Consider the following 18,903-nt stretch of genomic DNA (forward strand, 5'->3'; position numbering starts at 1 on the left):
CAACAAGGAGGAGAAGATTTGGTAATTTCCGTTAACTCAGAAGCACTTATTCTGTTCTCCTGAATCACCTGGAAGGGGAGAATACTTTGTATTTAAAGAATAATGTGGATTTTTCGTTTTTGAGGAAAGGATTCTGTGACCAAGGGCAAGACAAAAACAGTGAGGCTTCTGTTCCAGATATTTCTAACCTCTCTTTTTCGAGGGATGAATCTGCTGTCTTGAACAAAAGGTCAGTGTCTCCCTGCAGGGAAGAGAAGTTTAGATAAATGATACCACTTAAGGACTATGGGTGCCTTTGAATAAAACGTCCTTAAGATGCCAAAGCCTGTGTTTTTTAAGAAGTGATGATCTTTTACAGTGGAAGAAAGGAAAAAATTCGTGTACAAAGTTGAAATTATGAAATCTATGGGATATGGTGTAGAGGTTCTTCATAAATGCAGGTGAAGAATTTTGAAGAAATACCACAGGCTTTGTTTTGCTCAGGAGCTGGTCTATTCTAGGAATGAAAACATGCTAGGAGGTAAGATATTGCTGGTCAGTCTGAAAGCTCAAACTATTCTGAGGAATAAATGATTCCTGGTATATAAAAGTTACCTCTTCTGTTTGATAGTATGAACATCTTGCTTCATTGAATCCTTTTGTCATTCAAAAGGTCGCTTCTCAGTACCTGGAAGAGAAACTTGATTCCACGAACCAAAAATAGATCAATACCGTATTGGGCAGCTACAACATAACATCCTTCTGTAGGAATGGTGTTTCACAGCCAATTTCTTCCTGATTTCTAGGATGGGGCAAGATGTGTATAATTTCATAGGAAACCAGGGAGTAAGAGGAATTTGAAAACAGAATTGTATCAGCTCATTGATAGGTAAGTAAAATTGGACTGGATTATTGCTCTAGTTATTGGAGGAAAAGCGTGGCAAGTAAAGCGACCAGAGCTCAACAGCAGACTTCAATATCTGGCTTAACATGTGGTATTCTAAAAGTTTTTAGATATGTTGCATGTAGCTTTTCTTTACAAAATAGATAATTTGCCACTCCAGACAAGATCAGCCTCCAACAAAGGCTTTTTGTCTGAATTGAAGCCAGGAACTGGATGGACTTGAGAAGAAGGAAGGAAAGGATCATATTAGGTTTGATGCTCTGCTTGGTACATTTTATGGTGGATCCAGGTTATCTGCTGAAGAACATCTTTCAGCTTGATTGAAAGCTGAGGTGACAGCATTTCCTTAATTTAGACCCGTTCTGTTAAGATAGGGAAATAATTTTAATTTAATTTTAATAATTTTAATATATAGTGATTTAATACTTCCGCAGTAGTAAAATATACAAAGCAGCAGAGATTTATCTTCAAGAAAGAGTGTGCCTTTGAGTATGTCTGCTATTCTTCAGAATATCTGAACTCTGTAAACTGCGCATTACAGATGACAATACACTTTTCCCACAACAGGTTGAAAAGGCATATGTATTCAGTGCTGAGATTTAATTATACCATCTAGCTTTCCATATAGAAAAGCACAGGTTATGCTCTGAGGCGTGTGGATTCTGGGACGAGGTTCTGTGTGGACCAGTCCAAGTCCAGCACGGCTCACACTGCATCAAAGCTGAGGTGTTGGCTGCTCTGTTGGACTGTTGATGTCTCTGCGCTGTGCTTCTCAGCTCTCTGATTTGCTTGGCTGTGCTGTGCTGCTTGGCAGTCATACTCGGTTGGCTCTCTGTGCCCAGGCTATGCAGCACCAAAGGGATGAATCTTCCCTGAACCCTGCACGCAGTGGTGTGTCGTGCTGACGCAGGACTCGCTTGAGATGCAGGCAGACTTGGGGTTGGTTCATGGAAAAACTGTCACAGTTGTCCACCTCATGCTGTTTCCAGACTGTAGCAGATGGATCCTAGTGCTGGTTTGACAGATAAGTGGCTCAGGTCTGCCAGAATTTGAGCTTGTACTCTGAGTAGCACAGGAGATGTTAGACTGCTTTATGGGCTCGTGATGGCTGTAGAAGCAGCACTGTGCCAATGTAGTTGTGCTCTGTAGAAATTAAATAAATTCAGCCAGACCCCAAGATGCCTCAGCATTAAGCCAGTTTGGTTGTCTGCATGTTTGATAGACAGCTCAGGTGATTGAGAGTTTACTGTACTTCTGCTGCATATGTTATTAGTATTGTACATAGATATTTTTTGTTTATTTCTGTTTTCAAAACAGACCCACTTTGTTGTAATAAGACCAAGTTATTCACCATATCAGATTGGTCAAAATTCCTTTTACACAGATTATTGGTCAATACCTGGTCAATACCAGGTGAGGGAAATTAAGGAAGCATGTACTGCTGTGAGATGTCCAAAATGACTTATGAGCAGGAAGGTATTGTGTAGAGCTCTGGGAGAGGGAAATGACTTGGGGCAGAAGTTCCAGATATCATTTGGCCTAGTGCGCTGTGTGTGTTCTTGAATGAATAGTTTTCATCTCTAGGCATGTAAATTGCTGTGCTATGAAGCTGGTTTTTTAATTAGTATTATTCTTTAAGAATGCCAGCAATGAAAACTAGTCCATTCTTCTCAGTATTAAATATTTGCTCCCTTTGAGAGCATCAGTGTTGAATGAGTTTCTGCACACAAAACCTAAATAGACGGGTCTCTGCAGCGTCTGTAAATATACCTTCTAAACCAGCAGCTAGGTCAAATCCTGTAAGATAAAATGTAGTCACATCCTGCAACAGGGGGAATAGAGTTAAAATGATGACATCCTTATTGTTTAGCATTAATGGGAATTATAGGGAAGACAAAAACTGTGTCCTTCAATGTTTGTATTACTGTCTGTTGGCTTCTTAAAACACAAAAATGTGAATTTTCCTTATTTTTTAAAGGAGATTATGAAATATGTATTTGTTTATAGAGCATCTGTCTAAATACCTGTTAGCTCAGGTGCTCTTAAATGTACTCAAAAAGCAAATTACTGTAAATATATTGATGAAATAAAAGGTGATGTTAACATTATCTGTATCTACTTAATCTGTAGCAGTGTATTACAAGGAGTCTTTAACTAAATGATTTTGAAAACCAGTAATTTAAAATGTTGTATTGTGGCAAATCATCAAAATCAATTTCCAGTTACGGGAATAGATTTTCTTACATTTATCTTCTCTGTGAGAAAGCCTTCTCTGTATGAATTCCTTCATGCTTGAATGACGTGTTTCAGCTACGGCTAAATCATGAACAATTCTATCAGGTTAAAGCTTCATGAGTGGTATAGTTGTCTCCTGAAGGCTGCACAGCTTGCAGAGTGCTTGGTTGCAGTTCAGTAGCCCCTTTTGAGTGCTTGGGGGGATGGGGGATGGGGGATGGAACATTTGAAAGACACTCTCAGTCTCAAGAGACATGAATTTATTTTTTTCTCAATTTTTTAACGTAAAAACATTGAATGACTCATTTAAGAAATCTGGAAGTGACAACGAAAAGGATACATTTTAGAATATAGATATAACTGACAGTTATAGAAGTAATTGACAACAAAAAGATGGATGTTTAATTGAGAGGAATAAAATAACTGAGTGGAATTCCTTGTCACAGCAAAACCATATAGAACCTCTTGATTCATTTTTAGTGCAATTTGCCAAACGCGATTCCTCTCCATTTTTTGGTGTTTTTTTTTTTTTTAACTGACTTCTGTTCCTTGTGGTAAAGATCTTTTTTGTCAGTCTCATTTGTTTAATGGTACTAGAAAAAGAACTTCTAAACCTAGGACTTTAGAACTAAGCTTAATTTCCCAGCTGTACTCTAATAGAAATTATCTAGTTTGCCCTCAGGAATTGAAATTGTTGTAAATTGAGAGCTCCGAAAATAGTTGGCTGAGAATTTTTTTTTCCCTGTCTACCCCTTTTTAACAAGTTTCCATGGTCATGGTGTTGTCCACAGCCCTGGGCAATAATTAATTCTGTGTTGAGAAGTTCACTGCTGTCTTACTTCGTAAGTAACATGTCAGATTATTCTCTAAGGTCACTACGTAGTAATGATGGGATTGTCACTTGGCTATCGCTAGGAATATTAACTCCCTGTATCCCTGTCTCCTGGAGCAATATTCAATTCAAGACAGATGATCACTTTTGTTTATGTCACGAGTGTTTTCCACCTGAAATGATAAGCTTGTGCATCAGTTACACCTTGGTTCTTCTTGCTTTGTTATGAACTACTCTGACAAACGGTTGAAACAGTTCTGAGGCAAGTTTTCTTAAAAATGTCCTGTGTACTATGTTAATGGACACAATTGTAGTTCATTGAGTCATTTCGGTGATTTTGGACGCTGCTGTGTGTTTTCCAAGGTCCTAGTTGCAATGCTCTCCTGAAAAGCCTGTAGTCGTGTGTTTGCCAGTCGATGCAAGTTGGGTAGTATTCACCAAGTGATCTGCTGTTAATCTTCATCTCTCCATGAGTTAGCGTGGGCTTAGTTCATGGGCGGCTATGTGTTAGTCTAGTTTTTACCCCAACATTCTATTGTGTTGACATTTTTAATAGTCTTTATTTTTGCTTTAATTCATTAAGAACTTGCTGTGAAGGCTCCTGAAATGTCAGCTGGTTTGTATTAACTAACTGCCTTTCCCACACTTTGTGGATTCTTGTAACTTCGTTTTCACTCTGTAACATGAACTATTGCAATCATTACTGAAAATATAACTTGCTAGTAGGAGCTGCCTTCATTTGCTACTTTTGTTATTCTGCTTGGCACTTCACCTAAGCAAGAAGTGCCAGTAGCACAGTCCTGTAGGTTGGGATAAATGCATATGCGTAACAGCTGATAGCTTCTGTTCCTTTAATACCTGCTTTGTATTTTCAGAGTATCACAGTGCATATAATTTGTGCTATATAATTTTGCTATTTAAAAAAACTGAACACCACAACCTAACGAAACCCAGGAGCTTGGCAGGATAAACATTCTTTTAGAGAAGAAATTTGCATCTTCAAAGTCTTAATAGAATCATAGAACCTTCATTTTCATACGTCATGACTTAAAATTTCTTAATTCCAAAATCTCAAAATAAAGAAATACATTTGCACTGGAAAGAGTAAAATGTTTCATTTCACATTAGATTCATTGTATTCCAGTACAAAATAAAAATGAAGCTATTTCAAAATAGTATTTCAGAAAATGTAAAAATAATAAACCATTGAAACTCTTTTGCCTGCTGTTCCTCTTCTCGCCCTGGCTTTTAATTGGGATCAAAACTTGGAAATGAAACCTGTGCTATGCATACTGAGGGAATGTGGTCAGAAGTTTCTGTTGCCAGCTTTTGAAGTACATATGTTCTGACAGCTATATCCTACTATTGTTAGCGCAGTGTATTTTTTTTCCAGTGAACAACTCGATAAAAATGATGCATAACATAAAGATACAGGATCTGTCATTGCTTTCAAGGAATTTGTTTGAGCTGAAAGTGTGTAAGTTTTACTCTATAAGGCCAACAGTGGCCTTACCTGTGAGACCTGAAAGGTCAGCTTCTTCCCGTTTGTGATACGGATTGTATACTTCAGTACTGCAGTACGCTCAGAAAAGGACCCCTTCATCATTTGAAGGGGCTGGGATGGAGTGGTAAAGTTGAGTGGCAAAGTATTCCCTCTGGAAGCTTCATCTTTTGGAGTTCATTCCATGTCTGGGTATGACAACTAGAAGAGGGCACGTTGCAAAGTCTTGTTTCTAAATGCTTAAAAAAACCCAAACAAAAGAAAACAAACACTTGTTGATAATGCAAGTAAGTGAAGCAAAAGGCTGTAATGGGTTTAAATTTGATATGCTATTTTAATGAAGTATTAGCAGCAAGATAAGTTTTAGCAGTACTTTTTCTTATAGTGATTGTTAATAACTGAAGTGTAGAGAGTTTGAGACTGTTGTTGTAAAGTCTAAGCATTATGCGTATCTATGTATATGTGCACACAGGAAACCTCGACCTGTTTCTCAGCTGGTTGCACAACAGGTTCCTCAGCAATTCGTGCCCCCTACACAATCAAAGAAAGAGAAAAAAGACAAAGTAGAAAAGGAAAAAAGTGAAAAGGAAACAACAAGCAAAAAGAACAGTCATAAGAAAACCAGGTAAAAATTTTAGAAACTTTGGCAGTATTGGTGAAACATAATTTTAAACTAAAGTAAGAAAATGCTCTGTGATTTTACTGTTTTGTAAGTGCTGTGGCAGACTGTCAACAATAAGACTAAATATTTGTGTGTGAAGTTTCATTATTTTAGGATGCCTATTAAATGTGCAGAAAACCTGCAGTTTGTAATTTTGACCAGAAGATGGAGACCAGCTGAATATAGAGAGGACTTGAGTATTTTTGTTAAGGGTTAAGGGTATTTTTGTTAACAGTATTTCTCACACTGTACAAAACTGTAGATAGACAAACAGATGATACTAATCTCTGGAAAAAAGAGGGGACAATAGTGACTAATTTTCATGCAAAATAATAGGAGAGAGAGAGAGAACCAATACTGCAGAAGAGTGGGAAACTAACATGGTTATTGCTGTCCTTACAGAATTGGAATAAATTTTGAAAGGCTGAACTAGAGTATAAATTAATGTGACGGGATAAGGCATATATATTACCCAGTGATAAAAATCTCTATGTTACATCTGGGATGCTGAAGAAAGCCTTGGACTCTTAGAACTGAGAACATGAAGTATTACGCTACAGACAAGGAGCTGTAAAAGCCTTGATCTTGCTGTAAGACCATGTGGAAGGAAGATGCAAAATGCAAAACAAAAGCAGCAAGTTTAACACCTAAATCACAGTCTAAGCAAAAAGGTTTTGTTTTTTTTCTGGAAGCACTCCAAATTTGTCCAGCCAAGGAAGATCCTTTGTGACTGGTTATGTAGAAAAGTGGCAGATGCTTCTCTTGTGTCTGAAATAGGATCATCAGGACCGGAGAGAGAATGAGAGTCAACTGAGAACGGTCGTTAAGAAAATAATGAGATTTTCCTTCCTTTTTTTTTTCCCCAAGACTCAAATTTCCTAGCTTACCTCATGCAACTGAAGTACTTCAGTTATGAAGTATTTGACATTAACATAGTGAGTTTTAAGGTAATTAAATATTATAGATTTTAATATTGATGGTTGAATTGCAATAGTATATTAAAAATGCAAAAGTGAGGTAGGGAAAAAGGGAGGACATTTAAAAAATGACTAAAATAAAAATCTTGGACTGAAATACCAGTATTGAGATTTGCATTAAGATTGGTTATTTGAAATAACTGTGCTACCTTTTTTTTTTTTTTTTTTTATTCTTCAAACAGTTCAGTTTCTCACAGAATTGATTCACGAGGTGTAGGGTAAGAGGTTACGAATGCTTGATTAGTTTAAGCAGATTTCTTCAGTATCCTTTGGGAAAAGGATATTCTTTTCTGTTTACCTTAAAACTTGTATATTATTGCTGGAAATGATCATAAAAATCTGCATGCACACTCAAAATTCTTAATAAGCTCCAGGCATGGCACTTAGGCAGGTTGATAATGCTGAATTTTTCTCTTCATTCCCTTGTTACAGAGCAGCAGATTTTCATTTTTCTCTTAAATTCTTCAGTCACACTACTTCAGCCTCAGGGGAACAAGATGCCAAAGTTATCTCTATTCTAGCGGAGGAAAGGCATGAGGTGTTTCAGCTGAAGTGACTGGGAACCAATTCTACTTCAAACAGAGTCAGATGATAGGGTAAAGGTTAGGGCTTTGCTGTTAGCACACCTGCTAACATGTGATGTCATATTCATTTATTTTATTGCAGCTTGAGCCTAGGGAAAGCTGTGGAGTCAGTTAAATGCATAAAGCTATGCTGTTCATAACTGATTGTATAAATTTAGCTGTCTGGTGACAGTTTTTCATGATGTTCAAAGGAAAACAGCAAACTGAAAATACTTCATGCTTGTCACTAGCAGAAATATGATAGCAGAATATAAGTCCAAGTATTCTTTTCTGGTCTTTATGTTGTGAAAATCAAACAATTGAAAGATTAGAAGAAGAGACTTACCCTGTCAACACTGTATGTAATACTCAGCTCTGTGCATAATTTAAATCACAGCGTATGCCAGGAATACCACAGTTACGCTGTGAACACAAAGTCCAGTTCAAATAGTATACTCGCAGCCCTAGTGAGGTTTTGAAATGAAGTAATACCGGCTGCTGTTGAATTCAAAAGACAGATTCCAGCGTCTTCATTACTGAACATCATTCTGTACGTAGAATTGTTGCTTAAGGCTGCTGCAGACATGGATGCTTCTCTGGGTCAAATGTATAACTTTCTGTAGCCACAGTAAGGAAGGAATTTTTAAAAGTAAAAACCTTCAGATGTGCAACACGTCCATATTGTTGTGCAGTTACATTATTCATAAGGTCAACTTTTAAATAATCTTAGGAGAAGGTAATGTGTTATGTTCAGCTATTTGAATGTAAAACATACTAGGAAGCACTCTACCGTAAATACTTGTGGTTAGTTGTTTTCCTGGGTGTTACGTGTTGCACATAGTAGTCTTATGTATACACATATGTTCTCCAGAGCTCCTAAAAAGTAGGAAGAAGACAAGACAGTAAGATGGTGTGTTGGCTTTTAATATGATATTTGCTTTGTTTAGGCCAAGATTGAAAAATGTGGATCGAAGTAGTGCTCAGCATTTGGAAGTTACCGTTGGAGATCTGACGGTCATAATTACAGACTTTAAGGAGAAAACTAAGTCACCACCTGCTTCCAGTGCTGCTTCTGCAGATCAACACAGTCAGAGTGGTTCTAGCTCTGACAACACAGAAAGGGGAATGTCCAGGTCATCTTCACCCAGAGGAGAAGCGTCATCACTGAATGGGGAATCTCATTAAAGTTTATTTCCTCCAGTTTCCTTAGTCTCTTCTCTACAAAACATGCAAATCCATAACTTGTCACCTGTTACCACATTTTCATGACTGATTATTCATGCACAATTGGTATGTTGACTGGAACATATTTATGCAGTTTTAAAAAAAGAAAAAAAGTGCAGTGGTAGAAACAATAATTTAAATGCAATCTACAAATGCTTACAGAGCATTTTCAGACCAACTTTTTAATCTTTATGTATAAAGGTGCCATGAAAATGTGGTTTGAATGTTCATTATGCAGTGTTATTGGTAAGTCCATTTTCACTTTTAGTTTAGTGAATTCTAACACAACTCTTGGAGTCTCTACTATTGGCATGTACTGAATTTAAATTTTTATAACATAGTTCAAGCTGCCTAAATATGTATTATTTGAGAATTGTGAAACATAGCTATATGTATGCAAGTCAGAGATCAACTTAATCAACTATTGCTGCAACAGAATTTTCATAATAATTATCTTCTTAAAAACACCTGCTGGTACTTGGTGTGGTTAAATAGGAAAAATGTTATTAAATAAAACATTTCTATGAATTTTTGCCAATGTTTGACACATTTTACTAGATTACTGTTTCTGAATTATGTTGATGGCGTTACCAATATTTTTTCACACTTAAAAAACACTTATTGTAATGTTTACAAGCAAAATAGAAAATGTTCTAAGCATTGATTGGTTAACCTTACAATTCAGGTAAAGTACAACATTGTCACTGTACACTGGTATTCTATGTTGTGTAACAAATACGGAACCTCAGATGACTATGCATTTGGCAAAAACTAACATTTGGACATAGGAAAATTTGGAAAAGGTTTAAAAATAACAGAAGTGCAGTTCTCGTTTCTGCTTAGTGCTGTTTCCTTGCCCGAAATTTATCTAGTGTCCTATAGCGACTTATCATTTCATTGCAGGAATATCAGATGTTGCACAAGAATAGGGAAATAACGATACTATTAATTTTTTGTTCCTGAATCAATTTATTTAATTTTTATTTGGCCTATTAAAATATAGTATGTCATAAATCACATGAAAAAATTCAGTACCCTACTTTATGGCATAAATTGTCAACATTTATGCACTTAGCAATACACCGACACAGAGCAGAACTATTTACAGTCCCATCTGGTATTATGTAAAATCACCAATAAAATATTTTTGTCAATACAGATTTTGCATTTTTGTTTACAACCAATAAGTGTTTTGATACACACATGCAATCCATGTATAGATTTTAAATTATAGATTCAGGTTCAGTACAAAAGTCCATTTAGCTCCTTTTAGTGAGGTAGTCCACTTAAGGTCCTGTGATTCTTTTCTTTTTTCATTCAAAATAAATATATTTTTAAGCCCATGTAAAAGTTGGATGGACCTTCCTGGTAGTGAATCCAGCCCCAGATTATTACCAATGATAACGTATGATACGTTGTCTTAACAGCTAAAACAATGGATTTTTGTAGCCCCTGACAATTGTGATGTTTGGTGGTTTCTTGTAGTAATGTATTTTTCTGTTTTTAATACAGTACTTCTACAGGCACAATGGTACTGTTCTATTTTGTAAGATGCTAGTTGTAAAATACAGTTAGTTGCATAAAATGAAAGTCTGATGTGATATCTGAGAACATACATACCTCATTCCTTGGTGTTGCTGTTTAAACTTTTTAGACATCAAATGTTAATTATAGGCTATTTCAGATGGATAACTACTGACCTGTTTTATTATGTATTCTGCTTTATCTTACTAAATAGTATGTATGTTTATTGCTGTGACCTGGCCAAATCTTAGTATCTATAAAACAATGCATTTTAAGGTTCTTAAATGTTTTTGGGGCTGGGCTGGTGTTCCAAATAACATACACTAGTTTTTAAAAGAAAAAGACATGCTTCTCAACTTTATTTTTGTATATTTTATTTTTAGGTGGGACTATTTGCAGAATATACTGATGTAATGGATTACAAGAGAGCTGAAACTGTTTAAAGTAAGCAGTTTAATGATAGCGAATCTCATCGCAAGATGTTTTATGAAATGTGTTTCTAATTTAAAATGTAATGAATGCTAACACATTTCAGAATTCCTTGCAAACAAATAATAATCTATTACCAGTAGTTCGCTAAATGGGAAACGTATTTTCATTTAACTTTATGTGAATAAACCACCCAGCACTGCCAACAAGAGGTCTCTTTGTATCTTCGGAAATAAGTAGCCATTTGGTTTGGAAGAAAGGGAGGATGGAGTGGCTTTTACTATGATTCAGCTGTCTCTGGAGAATAATCTAAAAAATGTGGTACAAGTATGGTTATAATCAAAAAGAATGCAGAAAAGTCTCACTGTTCTTTATGGAATAAGACATAGAAAAGCAATTTCTAACCACGGATACAACGCAAGTGAGCTAGGATCTAAAAACTGAGCTGTGGTGGTTTTAACTGAACTATTAAGTTGCTATTGTTTACATTGAAATGATGCCTGTTTTGGCATTAAACAAAGTTAAGATAATTTTTGCCTGTTTGTGATTAAAGGGATGTGACAATACTGACAGCAGACTAGACAGATTCTAAGTAGAATATGGCATTTGATTCTGTTCATAATGTTATAATTTAAATGAACTTCACTTTCACAATTTCTAAATAGTTTTGACTTGTAGTAATCCTAAGTCCTTTTTCTAACTGTAAATATATTTAAAGGCATCTTTACTCCATTTATAAAAAGTGAAAATTTAATGTTGTAATGTGTTTTGATAGCTATTTTTCTCTGTGACTGCTCTCTGCATAAGAACTGTTACTTGTTAAATTCTATATATGCACCAGTCTTCAACAGCCATACATCCTGGGTTGTTCATGAAATGGTGACCCAACAAAGACAAGTGTGATAGTGTTCCATGTCAATGAGTTCCTTTATGTGCTGATTGATTGTCCGGTTTCAGAAAGGAAAAAGGGGGAGAAATAAGGAAAAATTAAGTACAATTAGTTCATTGATAAAGTGTACAATAGTTCAGTCTCTTATCTTCCTAAATCTGCCAGTAATTATAGGTGGTATAAGGAAAAGAACAAATATACCATTGTAGGCTGTGATCTTTTTCTTTTCCTGAAATTAAGTATGTATATTGGTGATAAACAAAAGTTGTTATATTTAATAGCAGGTTAAATTATGCCATATAAAACCTTGATTCTAACAGAAGTGATAGTAAAAAAACACACAAACATTAAAAAACTTTAAAATTCTTGATATTAAAAGTCTTGAAATTAAGACTGATTGAAGTTTTAACCTATTACATGTTTCTCTAGATATTTGATGTTTTGTGGCATAAACTGTAAAATCTCAAAAATTTTTTTGATTTTATAATTTGTGCACTCTTTTAATATTATGGATAGCACATTTTTAGGTAGCCATGTAAGATCAAGTACTTTTTATAATTTGTTTCCACCAGTTCACTGTAGTGTTCAGGCAGGTCTTCTAAACTTGACATGAGTATGGCTCTGCATCTTAGATTCTTTAATTTTTCTCTCTCCTGTCTCAAAAGTCTAACAGTTTCCCACAGTATGCTAATTGATTATACTTTGTTATACAGGATGGATTTGGCATGGAACTGTCTATTGTGTACTTCTTATGTACATCCAGGGTTCTTCAACTGTATCTGCTTGTTTTTTTCTGTCACGTGCTTTTATCTGATGCTGCTCCCTACTAGGGAGTCTGGGTATGCTTCCTTTCAAATATCAGAAACTATATGGAAATAGAAATGCAATTAAATTAAATTTCTCCAAAGGCAGCAGCAAGTGCTGCTTTTACTTGTAGTAAATTTGGCCTGTGCTTACTCAGGAATAAGATAGCTAAGGTAAAAAGTTTATGCTGGGTTTGGCTGCAAAAATTTACAAATGCGTACTTCTATTAATGTTAAGATTTGGGTGTGCTGGAAATACTGTTTGAGCTTTCAGAGGTTTTTCTTACCTGAAATTATGCCCCAGCTTCCGTCAGTGCAGTGTCAGTTGGAAAGGGTGTCACTTAACAGACTAGCAAAAGCTGTACAGTAAAATCAGTCAAACTGAGGAAGCTCAGTGGGTTTTCTTTTGTACTGTCAAAGTTTTAACAAGAGGAGAAACTTTCTCCTATTGTCAAAGAGACTCAAGATTTGTCTAATACAACAGTCAGCTTAGTTTGGCATCTAAAGAAGAACCCATGTTTTAATAAGAATTAACAGGATTTAACTACTAAATTAAAATTGGAAAAGTACTTCACAAGTTAATTTCAAATCAATGCTTTACAGAAATTATTGTGACTTCCTGTCTAGGTGGATATGAATGGAGGAAATGGTGCCACAGCAATGGCAGCTGCACACTGGCACGGTATTATCCATCAGCAAGTGATGTTTAAATGACTTTCCTAAGACATTACACAAGAAGATTGGGATATGTCTATGAACAAGGCCTAGGTGTCCCCTCCGCCTAAACTATACCATTGGATTCAAACAGTGAAAGAAAATACAGCAAATGAGTAAATTATTTTCAGATCCTAGAGTCTTAGTAATGCAGGAGCTGTTTACAGCTCCTGTCTAACTGTATCAGTGAAAATTAATTGAAGCAAACCACCACTGTTTAAGACTTAATCCCTCAGGAGATATTGTCGATCCTAATCTTGCCCCTTTTATTATGGGAAACAGGTAAAAGTCATCTGAAAGAACTTGCTCTGTCCACTCATGCAGGATTTTAAGAGGAGACAGTTTCATGTGCACAGGAAGTTTTAGCTGTACTTTTAAGGAGCTAAACGTGGGAGATGAAGGGCAAAAGCAAATTCCATAGTTCAAATTAGTATTACTAAGATTGATCACAAAAGATTGCTGTATCATTCGGGGTTTGTAAATGACAAAATCGTAACACTGTCTTAATCACTCCTTGTCCCGTATGTTTAAAAAGAAAATTGCCAGCAGAAAAAATACTGTTCCAGTAACAGTAATTTAAAGAAGAGTTCCAAACTGTTAATTATTTTGTGGAAAGTGTTGTGTATCTTGACATATCTGAGCAAGAAGCCCTTCAGGACTACATTTTCAGGATCTAGGCCACCTGGAAAAATGTAATCTTTCATTACACTATTCTTTGTGTATGAATATTGGTCTTAGCTTGCAAAGTGAACAAGCTCCCTTAAACTTTAAGATTTTAAGAAATGTGGCTTTAGACCAGTGGAGCTTTACCTTACAATGGAGTTACTGAGAAGGCAACCGGGGGCAAGAGAGTATTAATCTATTTTTTGATAACCTGATAACCATGTGTTCATAATTTTCCTCTTCTGTATGAAGAAACAAAAGTTTACAGAAGAAGGAAATATATGTAACCAGGGCTAATGAAATTTGGCTCTTTACCCCCATCCCAAGCTCACTAGATTCTACAAACTACAAATTCTGTTTGGTTCAAAGACAGTCGCGGGTACTTTGTCACTAGCAAAGGATGGAGTTGTTCAGTCACTTAGCATCTGTTAGTTAAGACAAGTGAGTGGTCAGGCTGATTCTACTTTCTGAATACCCTCTTTAGGAATGCAGAGATATATTTTGCTATTTATATGCATCTAATATATAACTACCATCCATGAATAATCTATTTCAAGCTGATCCTTCTTTGCACAGAATAAATCAAAATGCTTCAATGCCAAGCCCAGTTCCTGACGGCACAGATCTCTGAGCAAGAAAATCTGCCATCTCACTGATCATCTCTTATTGTAACAGCCTCCAGCTATGAATTAATCTCTGCAAGGGAAATCTCTTAAGATTACATGTATTTGTTGAGTATCACTACTCCCACCTCTGAAGGAAACACATTCCGATTCCTTCTTCTCTCTCTCTCTTCTTCTTTTTTTTTTTTTAAGTACATCTGTAGTATAAGTGGATGCAGTGAGTTTGAAATAATTTATTATGCCTGCATTTGTAAGTGGGGAATTTGGCTGCTGCTCCCCGTTCTTTGACTATATCTTGGTTCCTGTAGACCAACAGTGGTATATGGAGCTCAGAAGTCATCTGTCAATTTTGTCGCTGTTGTCCTTGTTTCTATATGATTGACTTACCAAACAGCTTCTTGCTGAGTGAACTTATTTACACGAGTCCTGTACCATTCGAGCGTTCTGGCTGAGGTGGCTGGCATCCTGGGATGCCAATTACTGGTCTTCATCTCTGCATTTCTGCAGATGGTCTGATTCTATTGCTGGGAGGCTTCCAAAAGTGGAAGAATAAGCAAAAGGCTTTCCAACTGATCGAGGCGTAGTGTTGCCAAGTAACTTGCAGTACCTGGAGGCTTTTTGAAAGGTGCAAGGAAACACTTTCTGTGCCAGCTGGAGAAAGAGGACTGAGGAGCATGCACAGATACTGAGCAGTTTCTCAGCTTTCCTACAGAAATTCTGAGTAGCTTCTGTTTATGAAATGTCAAACACGTTAAAAAAAAACCTTTCAGTCTAACAAAAAGAGGATAAGGGGGGGAAATAATTATTCAGAATAATACCTAGAAAAGCCGCTATATAATGGTTTCTTCGTGTGTTTAGTATTCCTTTCTCTGTGAATTGTATTGGAAGTAGGCAGCATCCCACAGTTCTTATAGGTGTGTGTTGCTTTATAATTCTTGATACCTGTTGGTTCAGTGACTTTTGGCCTAAAGATAGATGTAGGTTTTTGTGAATTTCATAGTAAATATCACGAGGGTTTCTCTTGGGTACAGATCATTCATTGAGAGGGCAGCAGTTTTGATTAAAGAGCTAGTCAGGAACAAAATAGATTCCTCTTATACATTTAGACACTGCCCAATTTTAAAGGGTCTGATTCCTAGACTACTAGAAAACGTGTAACTTTTTGGTGAAGGGGTAATAAAAACCCAGACTAGAAGAGATGTGGCTTCTGAGAAGAGTTTTGTGGCCAGTAGTTCGTATGGCTGTTTTCAGTGATGGTTCCACAACTTAGCCCGTTAATCTTGAAGCGCTGGTAGAACATCCTCACAGACAAATCAAAACTACCAACAGCACTGTCAGATGCTCTTAAAGTTTACTAAGTGCCTTACACAGAGCATCGCTGAGGCAATGGTTCGATTGAAAGGAAGTTTGATAGAAGATTTACTCCTCTGGATGGAGTCACAGGTTATCAGTTATAACCAAGGTGATGTTTCTGGTTATAACACAGTAGAATCTTACATTTTATTGCTGGTACAGGTACCTAATGAGAAACAGTGCAGAAATTTCTGAGGCTTTCAGTTTATAAAACATGCATTCTTTGGAGGAGATTTTTTCTTCTAGTCAGCTGTGATAGCTTACTGGAATATCACAGAAGTGAGTAAAAATTCTGAGTATTTCTGGATGTTTTCACACTTCTCAGTTTCTCAATGAAGGACAGTATTACCTTTCTTGGGAAGGGGTACGTAAGTTGGTTTTATTCATAGGTTTTATGTTGATCCAACAGCAGTTTTAAAGGATTTTTTTTTGTCAGAAAAAGGGCTTGTTATTTTCAAAATAAAAATCTTACCTGCCAGGTGTCTTCCCCAAAATGAGTAAGTGCCTTTTCTGTTCTGACTCTTAGAAGTATTTACTTTGTCAGATGGAATCTGAATGTCCTGGATAAACCAGCTCTTAAGTACTGAGTGTTCCCAATGGCTTGAAATCCTTTCACTGAAAGAACAAGAGACAGAATGTAAGCCACTTGAATTATTTTGAGACCTGATGTTATCAGAAGTTTTCTAACTGCTATAAGTAGTATACTTCTAAGAACAATGTAACTTTTCAGGAACTTGATGCTGATAGGAAATAAATATTTATTAAAAGAAGTATATTAAATAAATATTTATTTACCAATTTAAGTAAGAGAAAATGTTACACCGTGGGGGCAACAGTCTTGCTGTTAGCAGTCCTTACTATTTAATGGAAAGTAAAACTGAGGCCCTGAACTCTGGCTGTGAAAGAATGCGTGGTATTTGGTGAGAGATTGGGACTGTGAATCTTAGGTCCACATTCTAATAAAGTAATTCTTCCTACCTAAGTTTTTACCAATTCTCAAGCAGAAAAGAAAGCATCAGCAGATATCAGTAGGAGGCCCTCTGGTTTTATTGGTGCTGCTTCCTATCTCTAGAGGATTTTTTTAAATTTTTTTTTTTTAAACTTTGCTCAGGACTGGTACAGCTGAAAGTGTATTTTCCCTTCATTCTTAAGCGTAGACTTTGAATGGAGTTTCTCTGAGACACTTTTGTAGTGAAATCCTATTCCCTACAAACATTGAAGACAAAAATAAACATCTCCGTGAACAAAAGATTGTGTGTGGTTGTAATTTTTTAATATATACAATTTTGTTATAAAAATTCTAAAGGTACTCTAAGAAAAACATAACCAGTATATTGGCCTGCACTTAAAAGGTCTCTGTGTAGCAGTCAGAAAATATAGTTTGCATTATGAGATGCTACAAATTTTCCGTGTGATAAACTATGTTCAACTCCAGTTAAGCACTCCTTTAAATAAAGATGACAATACATTGCATTTAGCCAAGTGTATAGTAACCCATTAGGACACTGCCTTAAACTGACCTCTTCCTGACCTCAATTCAAAGACGCTATTAAACAATTTAAAATTCTGAAAGCTTGGCAGAAAAGTTGAGGGGAAGGGGTTGGAAAGAAAGAAATAGTAGCAATCAGGGTGCAAAGATATTTTTTCCAGAATAAATGCCACACAATGATAATGGAATACTTTTAACAGCTCTATAGTTATTTCACATTGTTTGGTAAACATACAGTTGATTCCAGAGGAGCGTAAATAGATGCGTTTGAAGCCCAGCATAGTGACACGTATTGAAATGCCTTCTCCGGGAATAAATACTTCTTGCCTGTGAAGAATCTGACAGGAAAGTATTTTTGGTGAAAATTGTTGTTGGTGCACTGTATTCAATCTTGACTGGCAGTGGTGATGCTTAGGGTGTGTTATGATAAATAATAAATAAAATTATTAAATTATTCAGAACGATTCTCTGAATGTGTTATTTGTACTGGCTAAAGTGCAAGAAACAGAAGTGGGCAATTTTGGGATAAACAGCATTAGGGAATTTGATCTCAAAATGCAAGGAGGCCTCTGCTAATTTACTGGTGCAGGGGATTTATTACCCCTTTTGGCTATGATGGAAGTTGAGATACTCCTGCGAGTTTCTTCATTCCGAGGGAGGAAACTTGCATGGATGCCAGTTTCTATGCTTGCAAATTAAAGTAACAACTGAGGTAAGAAGCTTGAGAAGAAGCCTTAGTCTAAGGCTTCATCTCTTGCTATGTACAGCTACTCTGTTACTAAAGGAGATTCTAAAAATACAATCTGTGAGCCATCTCACGTTATCGTCAAGTTCCATACAGTTCCTGTGTTCAGTTCTCTGTGAATTGTTTGTCGTTCGTGTTGCTTTGCAGTGTGAGGCTAAAATCCTATGAGGCATTCTTGAAAGCAGCTGGTTCCCGTGTACAGATGATCGGAGCTTCCCATTTGTCTAACAGGTGACTGAAGCGTTGGCCACGAGTATGTAAACTCATCCTCGCTCCACGGAGGCCATGTGTGAGGCTGATAATCCTCAAATGCAGAATGCTCTTAATGCCGCCCTGTAAGCGCTGGGCATAGATCCCGAAGCGCAGGCAGCAAGCAGTAACAAACTGTTGACATAACTACCAAGCCTGGTACTAGCAGAAACGCTGACTTGTACAAGACCAAATTGGCATCAGATACCAGAATGGGGCTATTGTCACTAATTGAGGGAGTCTAATTCAGGCTGGTTACTCATCTATTTCAGAAGAACAGAAGGAATTCAAAAGAGGAGAAAAAGCTGTAAAGCCCTTCTATCACCCTTCTATTCATTTCTTTTCTCTGTTGGCTGTTTGGTAAGTCTGCTACACAATTATGGGTCTGAAGATCAAAACAAGTTTCTTAAATTCCACACAAATGTTTTGGCAGCCATGGGAGATCACAGCATTCCACTATGTGCCTGCTGCCTGGATATAGCTTAGGACAGTGTCCAGTTTTATTTTACCCTTTCTTGACCTGAAAGAAAGTAAGAATAAAAAAAC

The 18,903-nt window shown here is 36.5% G+C and overlaps 1 protein-coding gene across 1 annotated transcript in view; it reads left to right on the forward strand.

Annotated features, from left to right (window-relative positions):
* YAF2 (YY1 associated factor 2) overlaps positions 1-17,804 on the forward strand; it is a 41,806-nt gene extending 24,002 nt beyond the window's left edge. Inside the window, exons 3-4 of the mRNA XM_075427935.1 lie at positions 5,924-6,076; positions 8,600-17,804. Of these exons, the coding sequence (XP_075284050.1) occupies positions 5,924-6,076; positions 8,600-8,837 (391 nt within the window). The 3' untranslated portion in view covers positions 8,838-17,804. The remainder of the gene's footprint in view (positions 1-5,923; positions 6,077-8,599) is intronic.
* Positions 17,805-18,903: the final 1,099 nt, after the last annotated feature.

Source organism: Opisthocomus hoazin, chromosome 8 (assembly GCF_030867145.1).
Source record: "Opisthocomus hoazin isolate bOpiHoa1 chromosome 8, bOpiHoa1.hap1, whole genome shotgun sequence".
Classification (NCBI taxonomy): Eukaryota; Metazoa; Chordata; class Aves; order Opisthocomiformes; family Opisthocomidae; genus Opisthocomus; species Opisthocomus hoazin.